At 44.1% G+C, this 18,433-nt stretch overlaps 1 protein-coding gene across 2 annotated transcripts in view; it reads right to left on the bottom strand.

Moving 5' to 3' along the window:
• TGFBR1 (transforming growth factor beta receptor 1) overlaps positions 1–18,062 on the bottom strand; it is a 65,420-nt gene extending 47,358 nt beyond the window's left edge. For both annotated transcript variants that reach the window (XM_055146313.1, XM_055146306.1), the window contains exon 1: positions 17,909–18,062. In XM_055146313.1, the coding sequence (XP_055002288.1) occupies positions 17,909–18,002 (94 nt within the window). In that variant the 5' untranslated portion in view covers positions 18,003–18,062. The remainder of the gene's footprint in view (positions 1–17,908) is intronic.
• Positions 18,063–18,433: the final 371 nt, after the last annotated feature.

Genomic DNA, 18,433 nt, shown 5'->3' on the forward strand with positions numbered 1-18,433 from the left:
CTTAAAAGGATTAGAAGGGTATCTTAGAAGGATTAAATGCATTCATAAATATATTTAGCATAATGCCTGTCACATATAATAACATGCACAAAAATTCATTATGAACTCCTTTAACAAGTGCGGGACCAGAGAGATTGTACAGAAGGTTAAGGCACTTTCCTCGCACATGGCAGACCCTGGTTTGATCCCTGGCACCACATGTGGTCCCCTGAGCACTACTTGGTATGATCCATCCTCCTTCTCCCACCATAAAGAAAAACACTATATAAGCATTTATTTGGCACCTACTATATGCCAGTAACTGTTCTAGATACTGGCTAAAGATTCAGAGCAAGCCTTTTGTACAACAGGTGTTCACACACAGCTGGTGGCTGTATGGCAGGAAACCCATGACAGTGCCAGGGATCACAGACATCTCCCTGTGACAACTGTGCTCGGTGCTAGGGATCAAAGTGATGCTTGCAAGCCATTAGCCATGAGCCATCCCTCAGTTCCCACTAAGACTTTATTTTTTATCATTTATGAATGTACAGAACTTAAGGTGTCAAAAAGTTCTCTGAGATGGCTACAACATGAAGAGCTAACTCTTCATCTCTCCAAAATTCAACCTTCCACGGAAGAAATCACACTTTCTACTTGTAAATGAGTGGTTCTAGGTACTTAGCTCTGTCATTCCCATCCCTCTGGAGAAGGAAAAATAAAAAATCACTGAACTAACCTAAAAGAATATAAAGACTTGTGAGAAACCTTAGACATTCTGAATCACACAGATTATAAACAAACTTTACTTTTCTTGCCTTCGCTGGTATGAAAAAGACAGGTGGCTGAAAATATAAAAAGAGTGGGTAGCGCACTTGCCTAGCATGCAACTGACCTGGATTCAAACCCCAGCATCCCACAAGTGTAAAAAACTAAAGAACGCCGAGGGGCGCGTGCACTCGCGGGCTCTCTAGGCGGCTCTGTCTCACCGCCCGCGTCCGGTGCCCCAGAACCGTTGTGTGTGCCGTCGGTCGAGGGCAGGCGACGGAAGGAAGAAGGAAGAAGGCCAAACTGGTTGCTCGATCCGTTTATTTCATTCTCTCCCTCCGCTTCTCTCCCGCTCTCCTGGGTCTCTCCCCGTGGATCTGCCCCGTGGATCTGGCTCGTGGATCTGGCTCGTGGATCTGGCTCGTGGATCTGGCCCGTGGATCTGGCTCATGGATCTGGCCCCCCAACCCACTCTCACAGCCTAGTTAAATCTCCACAGCATCAGGGGGTTGGGGCCTACACGTAGGTGTGGTCACCATCAATAGGGTAAGGTCCTTTCCCTTAGGGGATGCTTCTCCTAGGACTTAATTCTCTTTCAGCAGGAGGATCCACCCAAGGGCGGAGTCCCATGAATGTGTTTCTCTTCTCCTCAGCCAGCAAACATATAAGAATTCACAATATTAATTATTTTGTATGGACACAATAAGAGATGCATTAAAGCTTATAGAATTGCTCTCCTGGAGCCATCTCAATCTCAGACTACAGTGCTCAGGCCAGATCAGTCTTTCCTATCCCTGGCAGGGTCCCAGTCTCATAATTACTATTGGATCATGACAGCATTTGCCTATGATCAAGCTCTTAACTTATAGTTAAGAATTAGGCACTTTGGCCAGGCCCATCTCGATGCCAGGGTAGCACATAACTCACCGCTTGCCCTGGATCCTTCCTGTCCCACGTCGGGGACCCTACTTTGGGGTGCTAGGAACTGAGGGCAACTGAGGCTTAAGTGGAGAAAGCAGAGGCCTGGGAGGGAATATTCGAGGCCAATTAATTCCCAAGTTATAAAAACGTAATATTGTCTTCTTGTGTCTATACAAAACAGTCATAGCTTTAAAGTAAATTATTCAAAAGGCACAAGAAGAAGAGAAAGGCAATATTAACTTATATAATATAAATTCAGTATCCTAGGAAGGTCTGACCTTGCAAATTAGCAGAGTCAGATTAAGGGAAAGCCTCGGATTAACTCTTTTGGGGAAGAGAGCATGGAGAAGTGATTATAGCTAAACAAAGGGATGGGAGAGATTCGGGAACACCTTGATGGGTGAGACTGGGGTAAGCCTAAACTCTGGGTAAAACCGGGACAAGCTACTTGTGGCAAGGAGGAAAGGACAAAGTAATGTAATCCTACACACAAGGTCCTCTGAGCACTGCCAGGAGTAATTCCTGAGTGTAGCATCATCCCTGAGCATAAATGAGTGTGGCCCAAAAACAAACATAAAAATAGGCAAAGCAAGCCATTCAGTTATGTTTGCAATGCCTGGATGAATATAGTTCAATCAGACCAAGCAAGAGCAGAAAAGTACAACTCAATGAAGCTTTAATAATACTTGATGGTTTTCTTACCCCCTGAAGCTATGAGTCCTCCTTCATGAGAATGCTGCAAGCCTCTCTGCTCAGAGGAACACATCCTTAAAGACAAAACTACACGTATATAAAAACTGACGGTTAGGAGGCACTAGGACCAACCTAATGCATTTTCAAACCTCAACAGAGTGTTGGCCAAAGACTGCATCAGAAATATGTGTTTTAAATTGCTCATAGTATTGTTAGTATCCTCAATATTGATGTAGGCTTCTGGTACAGGGCCAGTTATTAAAATATAAGAATCTAAAATAGAATTATGTAGGGTAACATTGGTTTGTCCCTCCTCCCTTGCCATAGGAAGATTAGGTTTAGACACTCCTGGAGACACTCCCAGAGACACTCCTATTCCTTTGTTTATCTGTAAACTCTTCTCTGCACCCTCCTTCCCAACCAGTGAATCACCTTTTCCCTAATCAGACTCTGTTATCTTGTAAGATCAGATCCTTCTAAGGACTCTAAACTTGTATTTTAAGTTATGTCTTTTGCAGTTTACCTTAGGGCAATGTCCTTTCTGTATGGACACAGGAAGACAGTTAATATTATGTTTTGTAACTTGGGAGTTAGCTCCAATAATATTTATTCCTGGGCATCTGCTTTCTTGACTCAGTTGCCCTTAGTTCCTAGCACCCCAAGAGCAGGGTCCCGACAGGAATGGAATGGACCCAGGGCAAGCTGTGAGCTACCCTGGCATCGAAATGGGCCAGGCCAAAGTGCCACAATGCTCAACTATAAGTTGAGAGCATGGTCATGGACAAATGCTGTCATGATCCAAAGGTAACGATGAGATTAGGACCCTGCTGGGGTTAGGAAGATTAACCTGACCTGAAGTGAGATGTCCTCAGGAAGAACCAAACTTTAAAGTTATATCTCTTACTGTGCTCATACAGAATGACATTGCTAGAAATATTAGAAGTAGATTTACTACAACTATGTAACTGGATTACTAGCTAAGGAAAGAAGAAAGTGATACACCCTTGTTTGGACCCCCACCCTTGAGCGGATCTCCTTAGATGAGATCTCCTTAGATGAGATTTTGTTAATCTCCTTGAGAAATGGTTTTACCCTCCTTTGTTGATTTGTTAATGTTCAACCCACCTTTGTGTCACCACCCCATGTAATTTTCTATATAAACTAAGACTGTGGGGCACTGAGGGGGAGAGGAAGAAGACAGGGGAGACAGAAGAAGACAGGGAGACAGAAGAAGAAGACAGAAGAGACAAGAGAAGGAGACACACGAGAAGACACAGGAGAAGAACAGAGAAGGCCTATATCCATAGATCCAGAGAGAGAGATTCAGAACCGGGAGAGAAGCAGAGAGAAAGAAAATGAAATAAACTGATAGAGCAACCAGTTTGGCCTTCTTCCTTCCATCACCTGCCCTTGACCAACAGCCAAACACAGCGGTTCCAGAGCACCGAACATGGGCCATGGGATTTCTCCTGGCAGTGCTCAGGACAGAGCCGCCCGGAGAGCCCGCCAGTGCACACGCCCTTCGGCGTGCCTTAGTTTTTTACAGAATTACAGTATATAAAATGATGCAACATGTGTATACAGAACACAGATTAGTGACACCTATACTCAAGACAATAATTATTAGGCTCCTGCTTTGGTTTGACTATTTTATATATAGGTAGGCTACTTCATATTTTAAATATTTCAATTTGCTCCATGAGACATTCCCCTGTTCCAGAATCTCTAATCTCTAATATAAAGAAGATGCAATCACCCAATAGCTTGGAACAACTATTTCCTTAGGGCAAACCATCTGTTTGCAACGCACAGTTCTTTTTCAGTCAGTCAGTCCTTATAAAGTCTCTCCTACAGTTTCTTCCCAAGTCCTACACGCAATTTACATTCTTCCCTCCTTCCCGTTTTAAAGAAAGTGCATGCTGAATCTAATAAAGCTTACAAAAAGTGTGGAAAGGCCACAGCTAAGGCTAAAGAGACTTGTGAATAAAAGGATGAAGCTGAAGAAATAATATATGCTCATAAGAGTAGAATGACTGAGCTTATTAAATATTAAAAAGAAAAAAGAAAAGAACAAAAGTAGAATGGACCACATAAGAGAAAAAGCAGAACCACGAAAAGGAAACAAAGAGAGTATCTCATGCTAGAAAAGTGATCTATAGCAGCATTTCTCAACCAGGGACCATAGACTCTCCCTGTGGAATGCAAGGATAGTCTAAGCTGAAAATCCCAAAAATAAGGGGTCATAGGATGAGCCGAGAGGACCAACCAGTAGAATAAGGGGCAACCAACAGATTGGGAGCAAAAGAAAGGAAAGGAGGTCAGAGGGGGCTATGATCAGAAAAAGGCTGAAAAACACTGATCCATAGAGAATTAACTGGCTTGTTCACTGTGGTAAGGAATTTCGCATTGCCAATGTACAACTATCACCTGTAACTTTTCAAAGGTTTGCCTGCCCTTTCAGAGATCAGTAACAGAAAAATATCTAAGATGAGGAGAGACTATAGATTTTAGTCTCCCCCCCAACATTTTCTGCTTTTCTGAATTGTTTTATTTTTTTTGGGGGGGGGGAGGAAGCAGGGGAGGCACACCAGGAGGTGCCAGGGCTTACTCCTGACTCTGCACTCGGGTATCACTCCTAGCAGCAGTCAGGGGACCATATGAGGTGCTGGGATTTAATCTGGGTCGAGGCACGTGCCATTCCTACTGTACTATCTCTCTGCCTATCCCCTTGTCTGCCCAAAATTTTCTGATGAACAAAAAATAAAAAACAAAAAACTAAGCATGTAAATACACAAATGCTACCACCCAAATTCCTCATCGATACCATCTTCCTTTCTGTAAAGGAATAATTTTCTAACAAGTATATGAGATAAATGTGGATAAATCTATAAGGGGTCTGATTTGGTCATATTTTAAAAGATCTTTAAAACTTTAAAAAAAATTTTCTCCATAATAGACTGATTTAAAAAAGGCTGCTTAGGTGGAAGTGGGGGGCAGAAATGGGAGGTATACTGGGGTTTTTGGTGGTGGAATATGGGCACTGGTGAAGGGATGGATGTTTGAGTATTGTATAAATGAGACATAAGCCTGAGAACTTTGTAACTTTCCACACGGTGATTCAATAAAATAAATTTTTAAAAAAAATCAAACATTGTGGGGTGACATTTATAAGCATTCTCTCACATTCTTCTTTTGCAGTATTAAAGTCATTGACTAAAGGTGGATTTAAAAAAAATAAATAAAAGAGGGCTGCTTAGATGACTGGTTAAAGAAACTTTGGTACATCTACACAATGGAATACTATGCACCTGTTAGAAAAGATGAAGTTATGAAATTTGCATATAGGTGGATCAACATGGAAAGTATCAAGTGAAATGAGTCAGAAAGAGAGGGACAGACATAAAAAGATTGCACTCATTTGTGGAATATAAAGTAACAGAATGGCAGACTAACACCTAAGAACAGTAGAGGTAAGTACAAGGAGGATCACTCCATAAGCTTAGAAGCCAACCTCGCATGCTGGGGGAAAAGGCAGATCAGATAGAGAAGGGACCACCAAGTAAAGGGTGCTAGGAGAGCCAATTCAGGATGGGAGATGCAGGCTGAAAGTAGACTATAGACTGAACATAATGGCCACTTAATACCTCTACTGTAAACCACAACACCCCAAAGGAGAGAGAGAGCAAAAGGGAATGCCCTGCCACAGAGGCAGGGTAGGGTGGGGGGAAGGATGCTGGGACCATTGGTGGTGGAAAATGGGCAATGGTGGAGGAATGGGCACTCGACCATTGTATGACTGAAACGCAAGCATGAAGGTTTCTAAGTCTGTAACTGTACCTCACAGTGATTCACTAATAAAAAATTAAAAAAAAAAAAAAAGAGGGCTGCTTAGCCAAAGAAGTTCCATAAGAAGGGAAAGCTAGATTCCTCTGTAGTCATTAGCTGGCTCAGGACCCTGAAACTGGTCTGATTATTCTGAATTACCACATAATGTCTAAGCACCAGTGCCCTCACCTGTAAAATAAAGTTAGACATAATGATAGTCAAGGTCCCTTTGTTATGGTTCTTTCTAGTCTAAAATTTCTATGAGTATATAAAAACAATCTTTGTAATAACCATCATCTTCTCTATGTATTTCATATGCAGAAAGCATACTAAAATTTTACATGCACAAAATCATTTGGTATTCACAGGTTCCTTAAACTTTTTGACATGCTACATTCATGAAAATCAACAACTGTTTTTAGTGGCATACAGCTGCTTTGACCTATTTCCAGATGTACTTCAGCTCTACATATTCAGTATTCTTTACCAGTGTAAATTTTGCATTGCTTTGGTGGAATAGCTGGAACGAGTAATCAGAAATTATCGTTCTTTGTTGAGAAACACGAGTAAACTCTGACCCCTGGTTTGCAATTCTTTTTCCAAATGTGAAATGAAAGAAAACAGCTACAACTAACTTGTTTATTTTGGTAAAATAATCACATACAATTATTGTTGAAGTAATCCTACAATACACAATCTTGATGTTTTTATTTAAATCTGTTGCACACTAAATAACAAAATTAAAATGTCAGCTTTTCAATTGGATAAACTACTCAAATCAACAGCCATGTGCTAAACAAAGAGACTCAATTAGAGCACATTATGGTTTGGGAACGAATACATCAAAGGAGGAGGAAGCCCACACATATATTTTGTGTGTGTGTTCCAACAAATGAAAGCCACGGTGCTGCTATTTTATCTCTAGAGGCCTCTTCAGGTTCCACTACTTCTTCTATGCTCAGTGCTCCCAGTATGTATATTAGTACTTGTTTTTAGTAGAAAAGGCTACTTGTTTTTGCTTTATTCCCGTGGGAGCTCTTTGTATTTCAATGCATATTTAAAGATCTTATATTGTATAAATGTAACAGGATACCTGCACAAGGTGTCCTAACGCTATAAATACACTCTATTATGTAACCAGTGAGGTTCACACCTAGGGCATCTAAATGGAATGGTTTTCCTAAAGCAAGGGAACAAAAATTAAAAATAAGGAGACTCAGCTCTATTGGTTACAATAATAAGGACACACAAACAGACCTAAAATAATTCAATAACTGCAGAGTAATAAAGAAAACTTCATCCATTCGAGTCATGGAAAGGGAAAACCCAAAATTTTCCCTTTATGTCCTAATAGCTCTTATGAAAGGCTTCTAGAACAGATTCTGGTTAGGGAGAAGCAGGGAGAAATTTGTTTTGTTTTCAATAAAATCAGTATCTTTCTAGCCCCAAAATGTCCACTTTTTTAACATGTTCAAGTATCTTTCACATAAACTTTGAGGGTCCTTTATGACCTTTATATATGACCTACATCACTGGGGCAAGTGTGATTCTGTGAGCAAGGTTAATAGCTGCTAAATGAAGTCATCATTCCTAAGCTCCATCTCCCAGAAAGGAGGCAGCTCAATAAACAAGAAACCCAAGAGAAGATGCTCTCCGGAGCTCACTGACTAAAACCTGTCTCAAGAAAAGTAAATGGGGGCCAGAATGATAACACAGCGGGTAGGGCATTTGCCTTGCACACAGCCAACCTGGGTTCAATCCCCGCATCCCATATGGTCCCCCACGCACTGCCAGGAGTAATTCCTGAGTGCAGAGCCAGAAGTAACCCCTGAGCATTGCTGGGTGTGACCCAAAAAGCAGGAAAAAGAAAAAAGAAAAGTAAATAAGTAAATGGCTGAGTTCATTCAAGGGTTGTACTCAGATGCCAACCGGAGCTAGCCAAAACATAAGGATATTTTTTGGGGGGTTTTGTATTTTTGCTTTTTGGGTCACACCCAGCGTTGCACAGGGGTTACTCCTGGATCATGCACTCAGGAATTACTACTGGCAGTGCTTGGGGGACATATGGGATGCTGGGAATGGAGCCCAGATTGGCCGAGTGCAAGGCAAACACCCTACCCAGTGTGCTATTACTCCAGCCCCCTTATTATTAAAGGTGGCTCCCAATGCACATAATTCCAACGCCACAGCCATCACCAGTGTACCCACCTCCCTTTCCCACTCAAGGTTCCCAGTAACTCTCTCCCTTTCAAATCACCATCCACCAAACTCAGAGCAAAACTTTATTTGAGTGTGTCGATCCTTGCATCAGAGCCTTTGAGAAGATAAATGATAAGCAGAAGCACTAAACTGAATCTACCATGTGGCAGAGGAAGCTTAAGAATTAGTAATAATAACAGGGTCTCCATGTTCAGAGTCTCCCTTCCTACTTGGAGTTTCTCTCTGCATGGCAATCTTCGTGTCCAGGCTGGATTTTACTAAGAGGGCGGTAGGGGTAAGGTAGTGGTGGTGGGGTAATAAAATTACAGTCTGTCTCATCAAGAACTGTAAGGTTCCTTCAAGTGCCCTTGCTGCTAACTCACAGCCAACTACTATGCTCATCTGTAATAGCTTTCCTCAGGCAAAAGTGCATGTAAGTGTTCCCTCTCTCTGTTCTCCTTTTACTCACTGGCTCTTGTATTTGTTCTGATCATAAGATATATGGCTTTATTCGCAGCTTACAATACTGTAAGAAAGTTAGAAAAGTGTTTATTTCGAAGCTACAGGGAGTCTGAGAGCCTATATGTGGGCTGAAAACAGTGAAAAAAGGGCTGGGACTATGATCCTTTATGCCTCAAGCTTTCCATGCAGCTCAAGGCCTGAAGTTCCTGTCACCAGACGGTCCTCAAAATGGGGCCGCCCAGGAACAAACGCCTACATCACTGGGGCAAGTGTCAGTGGGTGTGGCACCTAACCCCCAACCAAGTACCCCTGGAGAGCATGCTTCCCACCCACTCACAGGGTTGTATAAATGTTCTCTTTTTTTAAAAAAAAGTAAGGAAGCCTAGAATACATACCTCAAAGTACAAATTTAGAGTACAAATACAGGTTAGAGATAAACATTCCAACCTCTTACCCAAAGCAAAAAAAAAAAAAAAAAACCCTTTTATAGTTTCTCAGGTAGGTAAGCTTCCTAGACTAGTCAGCCTCTGCCTGAATATTTCTAGATATAGTCCTTTATAAATTGATTCTTTAAGACATTTGGTGAAAAGACCTTTCTTATATCAAGTGAAATCTGTTAATCTCTTTCTTAATCAATTTAGTACTTCATGACAGAAACACCTAATTCCTTCCCTCCCCAAAAAAGTAAATGTTTATGTAAGTCCCATTTATTGAATAATCACTGGTATCAACTAAACAGAACTACATACAACCTTCTTGGTCATCCTTTAAATTAAGTGTTACAGCCTCCTAGACAAGTAAGTCCTGAAGAGATATACTGATTATACTTTAATTCTAAAGACATGAAGGCTTTTATATAATATATACTCCTATAAAATATCAAATTTCTGAGAACCAAGTCTTGAATATGACTTGAATATGATTCTTTCAAAACTTGTAAGGAAAATAAAGGTTTGATTCAAAAAAATAATAAAGAGGGTATAGAAATACAGCTGCACAGCATAGGGCTAATGGAGAGAAATGGCAGCACGGAAAATTTCACAAGCCAGCCATCAGGATGATAGGCAGGGGCTTAGTGACAGTGACGATGACACCTATACCATCACAGTCTTGATTGGAAGCCAACGGTGAAAGAGCTGGCCTGAAATAGGAACTTTGTCTCTTCTGTTTCTGCCAGCACCCAGAGCCAAGTCCCAAGACCCAAGAATCCAGTCATATTACTGCAGAGAAAGCAGCCCATCATGAAGGCTAATTTCAATACAAGATCCCACATTCTCTGAATAGATATTTCTTTGGCAACAAGGCCACGGGGATGGAGCATGAACCTACACTCAAGGAGCAAAGGCATATCCCAGTGACTGAGCATATAGCCCCGTTCCCAGGAACCAACAGCTGAACTAAAGATGGCTACTTAACATACTGGAGTCCAAAAGGAAAGAAGAACAGAGGACAGGCCAATGCTATGATTATTTTTTCATCACCTGCAATTATGTTTGATCTTAGGTGACTACTAAACAATTCCACTTGGCTATCCTATCTTCTTCACCTCAAAGTCAACATACCAATCACTGTTTATTTCCTCTAGTTCTTCCTTTAGCCAAATTCCTTACAAGTTAAGAGCATTATACAGTCATAAAAATGTTGAAGTTTAATTTTTTTTGGTTTGTTTGTTTTCACAGAAATTTCTGTACATGGCCTTTTTACAGAGAAGAGCCATTACCATCATTCAACAAACTTACTGAGGACCCAGGTGCACCCCACTTGCCATGTGTTTTAGATGCACAGGTGAAGAAGATGGAATTGTCCTTTTTCATGAACCTTATATTCTAGTAAAAATTATAACAAACCTGGACAAGAAAGCAGCAAAGACTCAATGACAATGGCAAATTTAAGAGGGTGGTCAGAGTAAGCTTGGTTGTGAAAAAGGAGTCACTAAGTTAAGGAGGTGAATAAGGTGTAAGTGGTCAAGCAGACAGGCAAGCACAGGGCTGCAGGCAGGGGATCAGCCATGCACAGGACCCACCACAGACAACTGCAATGTCTGCACTAGGATACTGTTACCGTCCCTGGTGCCGTCAGACTGATTCTGCTGTCCCCACACCCGGTGCCATCAGCCTGAGTCAGCCGTCTCCCTGGGCAGCCACATTCTACCCACAGCCTCTGTGTAGGAGCCAGAGAGTCTCCCTCTACAATAGAAACCAACCACCTGATTTTCAGGCCTACAATTGTGAACCACTCTTAACGTCATAAACTTACACTTCTCTTCTTAAAATTCTTGAAACCAGTATGCTCCTTCTTCACCTTATCTTCTCCCCTTCCTAAGACCATTTTCCCTCTGCCCATAGCAGCATCAGTTCTAAACTCTATTTTGCAAGGCACAGAGACCAAGTCCTACCGTGACATGCAGCAGTTCCTGTGGTGGCTATTATTGAGTTTCTAGAGTTCTTGAAAGCTAGTTTGCCTTTTACTTCTATATGTTCCACTGTTACAATTACTAATTTTATTTAGTGATCATAACATTGCTTTCACTGAAAGGAGCTATTTCTTCTACAAATAGAAGCTCTTTGCTAATTTAATTAACACTTTGACTTTGATAATGTTAAAATAAATTGGATGATTAATGAGGGTTTTGTTATACTTTTGAAATATGCATGAAGTTTTAAAAAAACAAAATGTTATTAATGGGTTGTGAGGGGCTTTTTCTATTCTCTCATATTTTCAGTTATTTTTGGTTCTGTATTTATTTAGCCTTGAAAAGAAAAATTTGCTGCAATACACGTACATCAATATAAGTACCGAATAACCAACAATCATTAGTCTTATCAGAGTTCATATACTGGTTGGTTCATGTACTGCCCAATTATAGGGTACTGCTGTTCACATCTGTTCTATCTACCAGTGTCATCTGTCAATAAATGAACTTCTAAGTAAAACCTGTAATGTAAAATATTAACAACCTGAGGGGGGCAAAATCCATAGTACAGTAGGTAGAATGCTTGCCTTGCACATGCTCAACCCGGATTCAATGCCTGGCATCCCATGAGTCCCCCACCAGGAATGATCCCTGAGCTCAGAGCCAAGAGTAAACCCTGAACATCAACAGCTGTGCCCACACCTGCTCCCCAGAACAAAACTAAACAAAATAAAATACTAACAACTTAGAAAAAAGCTTAAGAGAGCTGAAAAAACTCCTGAAAAAGAACCAATGTTATCAAATTTTACAGTTATCTCTTGAGAACTGACATCTGGAAACTAAGATTTAGAGAATCTTTTGGGGCCTTTGAGATAGCTCAAGGGGCTTGTGTACATGCCTTGAATGCCAGAGGACTAGGTTGGGTGCTCAGCACCAAAGTCTCCTAAGCACTGCCAGGAGCAACCTCCAAGCACCATGCCAGGAGTAGACTGAGTACCACCAAGTGTGATCCAACCACTTCCCCCCCAAAAAAAAGGTATTTTGGAAACTTATTAACATGGAAGAACTAATTGTAGCACTGTTGTCATCGATTTGCTTGAGCAGGCACCAGTAACATCTCCATTGTGAGACTTGTTATTACTGTTTTTGGCATATGGAATATGCCATGGGGAGCTTGCTAGGCTCTGCCGTGCAAGTGGGATACTCTCAGAAGCTAGCTGGGCTCTCCAAGAGGGAAGGAGGAATAGAACCCAGGTTGGCCGAGTGCAAGGCAAACGTCCTACCCGCTGTGCAAGAATTAATTAGCGATAGCACAGCGGTTGGGCTTTCGCCTTTCACGCGGCTGACCTGTGTTCGATTGCTCCGCCCCTCTCGGAAGAGCCCGGCAAGCTACCGAGAGTATCCCGCCCGCACAGCAGAGCCTGGCAAACTACCCGTGCGTATTGAATGTGCCAAAAACAGTAACAATAAGTCTCTCAATGAGAGACGTTACTGGTGCCTGCTCAAACAAATCGATGAGCAACGGGATGACAGTGACAGAATTCAGATAAAAATTAATTAAACTATTCTATAAGTACCAACCAGGTCCGGTATAAAAATAAAATGAAACAAAATGGTAGAATGCCTGGCATATTCTTAGAAGCTGATGCTAGTACACTTAATCGTCTATAAATGCAAAATTAACTTGCATTTATATACTGGAGGTTAATATTTTAGGTATAAAAAATAATCTTTTATAACACATATTGTATTTAGTGCCAAAATAAAGGAATAATCTTCTAAAAACAAGTTCTTAACTATAAACTGGATACATAAAACCAATCAGAGCTGGGCTGGAGAGACAGCACTGGGGTAAAGGTGCTGGCCTTGCATGGAGCTGACCCTGGTTTGATCCGTGGCACCCCCAGTACCACTAAGGGTCACCCCAAGCACAAAGCCAGGAATAGTTCCTGAGCAGCACCAGGTGTGGCCTAAAAATCAAACAACAATGGACAATGGACAAACAAAACCAATCTGTCTTATTTAAGAGTTTGTCTAAGGCAGTGTTTTCCAAAGTGAGGTATACTGCCTGTCCTCTGGGGTCACTATGGTAGGTTGAAACAGCAGTAGTAGGTCAGGTGAAATTGTATGTTTGGGGAGGACAGAGGAGAGAGTTCTGTGTTTCCTTAAAGAAGGTGGATTTGAAGAGGGCATTGAGTAATTTTTTTATTTTCTGAAATGGGAGCAGTAGTACAAGTAAGTTTGGGGACTCTGATGTGGGGGGCAGGGGCAGAAAAAACCTGTGTGAGTCATAAACTTCTACCATAAAAAGTAACCAGAAGAAACTCCTTTGTATTATCTAGGTCAAAGCTGCATGGGTAAATCTGAATCCAATTCAGAACAGCAGCAAGCCTTAATATTTGTGGAGACTGTTTGCATTGATGTTGGGTGAATTTTGTGAAGAAAAATCATTAAATATTGCCCTAAGCATTGATCAAAATAGACCATAAATTCTGAAAAGATTGCAAAAGTTTTCCTGAGCCACTTCTCTGGAGCAAAGCATATAAATCCTTGAGAAACATGCCAACATCTGCCCTCAATTCCAGAAGCAGGAAGTGAAGATGGACCCAACCACATGGTTATCAAATCACAGTCCATCTGTTCAGAGAACATTGATTATGTAATCCATGACCAAGAAAACCCAGTAACAGGCAAAGGGTCTGTCAACATCTGCAGAAGGCTCTGAAGAGACACATTCTCACATCAGTAAAGCCACCCAAAGGATACTGGTGCTTTTTCCTTCACAAGACATGAACATATTTGATGAAGTACTACAAGTATGGTACTAAATTTGGGTATCTATTTTAGCCAGGCCTCCACTCTTTCAACAATGATTGGCCCTCCCCATATCTTCCTATTGATTATTTTAATCACATCAGTTTCCCCATTTAATTTCAACAGGAAAGATCCCATCTGAGTTCTGTTCAATACTGAGAAATCCCCCCTCTTCTCTGAGTCTCTGTTTTGTATCTGTATAAACTAAAGAGGATTAAGGCTTTCACTATTAGAATCCATAGTCCAAATAGGCATGCCAATTAATCTCTCTCCATTTGACTTTAATTACCTGTGTAGTCTCCAGGCACATATATTGTAGCATTTATAGAGTTGGGGAAGGAGAAAGTAGCTAATAATTCAAATTTCACAATATAGAACAAAGAAACCTAACCGTTAAGTACAAATTGCCAGCCAATCGATTAAAGTTTTAGTTCTAGGCTGGAGAGTTAGTAGAGCGGTTAAGGTGCCAACCATGCTCATGGTAGACCCTGCTTCAACAGCTGCACTACAGATGGTCCCCTGAGCACTACCAGGAATGATCTCTGAGCAGAGCCAGGAGTTAACCCTGAACACAGCCAGATGTGGCCCAAAATAAAAAATAAATAGTTTTTAAATAAAGACTTTTAAAAAATCTCGGTCCTTTAGGTCAGTTTAGGTTGGAAGACACAGCTTATAAAGAGAATTTAATCCTCACTGAACCCCAACTATACCCATCAGAATTCTAGCTATTTTTCAAAAACAAATTTAAGTCCTAAAGAATCTTAAAAACCTCCCTTAATCATACTAATTATTTCCCTCTTTGGACACTTAGGCCTCTCTGCAGGGCTGACATTAAAAATATTTAACAACTGGCATTATAATGGTACCAAGGAATCAAAAGGATATCTGACCAATCAAAACACACATGGACCAGTAGGCCTACAACTGAAAAATTCTACCTATTACTAACAACACAAAATAGCAACGTACACTCCAGTGCAATATTCTCATTGATCTCCACAATCTGTAATTTAAGCAAAGTAAGCATCATCCCAATTTTCTGCATAAACAGAGATGAAGTTGAGACTAATAACCAATTCTAATAACCAGCTGCTTCTTTCATCACTTCATGACTTTTCCTGATTATATATACAAAGAATTATCCATTAGTTGTTATATAAAGTATACTATAATATGAAGTAGTATAAATACTTAAAAAAGACCATTAAGCCAAATGAAATTAATTTAATCAGCAGGCATTTAAGTGGAACAAAAAGAGCTAGGAACTCAGAGCAAAAAAAGGGGGGGGGGCAGGCTCCTTGCCCTCTGGGCACTTAAAACATGTTCAAGAGGGCAGCACATTAAACACTGCAAAAAGCATAAAAACAGACAACACAAGCTATGCTATACCATTGTGGGGGAGGGTGTCACGGGGAGTTCACAAACAGTACAGAAAGGCCAGGATGGGAATTCCTCTCCTCACACTGGTTCTCAAAAGGGACAAAATTAAATAAACAGTGAACAAAGTGAACAAGCTGAAGTCTGGAGTCCACGGAAAACCAGGGTGGGACTGAGTGCAATAGGGGCAAGTGAGACCCAGAGTTGAATACTCAAGAGATGTCCCTAATCATAAGCTTCAAGTCTACAAGCTGAATACAAATGGGAAATCTTGTAAACCCTCTCCGGGGAAGGCTGAGGCAGACTGGCCAGGCAGCAGCCTATAGAAAAGCCTCCAAGGGAGAGAGCAGCTCTGAGAAGGGGGTAGATGTGAGAAATAATAGGCAGGATTAAACTGAAGGCTGTCTTCAAAGAGGAGATGCTCATTCTAAAGAGCTGGTTTTTAGGCATGTTTTCAAAGGGAAAAAAAAAAGTTGTGAAATGGCAGAAAGGACACAAACAATAATCTCACATGGGATGCATACACAGAAACCCCGGCACAGAGCTGTGTGTGATGAAGAAGAAACCAATTGCCCTAGAGAAATCAGAGGACTAAGCAACTTACACCCAGACAATAGGAAACAATTGAAAGCTCATAAAGAGGAGGACAATGCTTAAGTATTGAAAAGCTGCTTTAGGACGCACAACAGGATGGACTGAAACCATCAAGTTAAGCAATGCAGGCAAGGCAGACCAAGCATGGACATCTGGACCGCTCCTCCAGGCACGAATGCCAATGCAGGCGGCAAGCACCTCCAGGGCATCCCTGAAGCCCAACACTGTCCCCTGAACGCCTCTCTCTGCCAGGAGAGGCCGGGAAGGGTGGACTAAGCTATCCGAGGAATTAGTGGCCTTTGAGTTGGTGCTATTCCTACTTGCTGCTGAGCCATGCCAGTCCCTGGACCTATTCACACCTGCAGCACACCCCCCTCCTTAAGCCAGTGCTCCTGTGTCAACATCCGATGCGAGTGCAGGGACTCCTGGGGGCAGATGATCAGTGCATCTGACTTACAGATGAGGATAAAAATCTAAAAGTAAACAATACAACTGAACTGTTTATCAAAAAAAAGATGACAAAGAAAAAAGTAGGCTCTGCCAGGAAATCTGCTGTGGAGAAGTTTGAGAAACAGCCCTCAGTGGTGCAAATCCTAATGGCATCTCATAGAACGGGATACAACCCCCCACCCCTCCCGCTTATCTCAGTTTTCTCATCTATACAATGGGTCAACACAACATCTGAAGGCTTCTGAGGTAGAAGCTTTCTACCTCAGGTAGAAGGTAGAAGACAGACTTATAACTCCTATCTTTTTGAGATCGTATCAAGTTCTTAATAAACAGAACTTCTTAGTAATAACGGGCACCCTTCGTCTGGAGTAGGTTTAAAACACACACACACACACACACACACATACACACACACACACACACACACACATCTGCCGTTCAACTTCAGAAACAAATGTCGCGTGTGATGGGCTCTAACGGTTTAAGTCTGGACGCTAACAAAGCTCTTCAGTTCCCCTTCCTAGGAGCCTCCCTCCTCCGCCCACGTAATAAAAAAATATGTTTCGGTAAAACACGCAGTACACGTCCCCCCACCGCCACCCCCCTCTCCCGGGCTGGCAGAAGCCGCTCCACAAAACCACCGATTCAAACTAGTGTCCCTCAGGGGACCGATCACCGCCGGCGCGGAAATAAAAGCTGCCGGGGATCGATGGAACCGCCGAGGTTGCCCGCCCCCAGCCGCCCCATGCAAACAACGCGGACCCCGCGCGGCGAGGAAGGAGAAAAAGAAAAAAGAAAAAAAAAAAAAAAAGAACTGCTAAGTTTTCTACTGGGGGGCGGGTACGCGCCGCAGCCTTCCGGGGCGCGACATCCCGCCCCGCTTCACGCCTCGGGCGCCGACACAAAGCGCTCGCCGCGGCGCTCTCCCCACAGCGGCCCCCCGAGCCCGGGGCCGGCCCCGCGGGGACCCTGAGGGACCCCCGCCCCGCCCCGAGCGCCGAGTCCGGCGGGCTCCGCGCGGCCTCCCCCTCAGACCCGCGCGAGCGAGCGGGCGGCGGCGAGTGCTCACGGGCTCCTCAGGGAGCAGCCCCCGGACTCGGGGCCACTCGGCCCGCCCGCCTCCCGCCCCGCCAGACGCCAGACCCCAGCCCGGCGCGGCCACGCGCGGCCCCCCGCGCCCCGACCCACGCCCTCCCTCTCCCACCCCCCCGTCCACCACCAAGCCCCGCGGACCCCCGGCCCGAATCCCGCTCTCCGCCGCCGAAGGCTCGCGTGGCCCCGGCCCGGCCCGACCCGGCGGTCACCGCCGCCGCCGCCGCCACCTGCGCCCCCGGCCCCGCGCCATGTTTGAGAAAGAGAAGGAACGAGCCAGAGGCCGGGCCCGGCCCGCGCGCCCCACAGCCGCCCGCTCACCCGCGGCTCCCGGGACCAGCGTCGCCGCCGTCGCCAGCACGAGGAGGAGCAGCAGCAGCAGCCCGGGACGCGGAGCCGCGGCCGCCGCCTCCATGGTGCCGCCGCGCCGCGCCGCCGCTGCCGCCGCCGCCGCCGCCGCCGCCACTGCCGCCGCCTGTGGCCCCGGCCCGGCCCGGCCGCCGCCTCGCCTCAGCAAGCCTCGCCTCGCCCCACCTCCCCCGCCGCCGCTGCCGCCGCCGCCGCCGCGGCCTCGCTCCGGCCCTTTGTATCGGCTCCGGGGCCGCGCGTCCATTGGCTGCCGGGCTCCCGCCGGCCCCGCCTCCCGGCCAGTCTGCCCGCGGCCGAGTGGGACCCAGCCCGGAGCCCCGCCCGCGGGTCCGCGGGCCAGCCAATCCCAAGCCGGGGCCGGCGGGCCGCTGGCCACGCCCCCTAAACTCCCGGGAGCCCTGCGCCGCCAAACCGCGACCCTAGCCTAAGAGCAGCGGCTCCAGGCGCTACGTTGACCGGGGCTGGGCGGGGTGCAGA

The sequence above is a fragment of the Sorex araneus genome, chromosome 1 (assembly GCF_027595985.1).
Source record: "Sorex araneus isolate mSorAra2 chromosome 1, mSorAra2.pri, whole genome shotgun sequence".
In the NCBI taxonomy this organism is placed as follows: domain Eukaryota; kingdom Metazoa; phylum Chordata; class Mammalia; order Eulipotyphla; family Soricidae; genus Sorex; species Sorex araneus.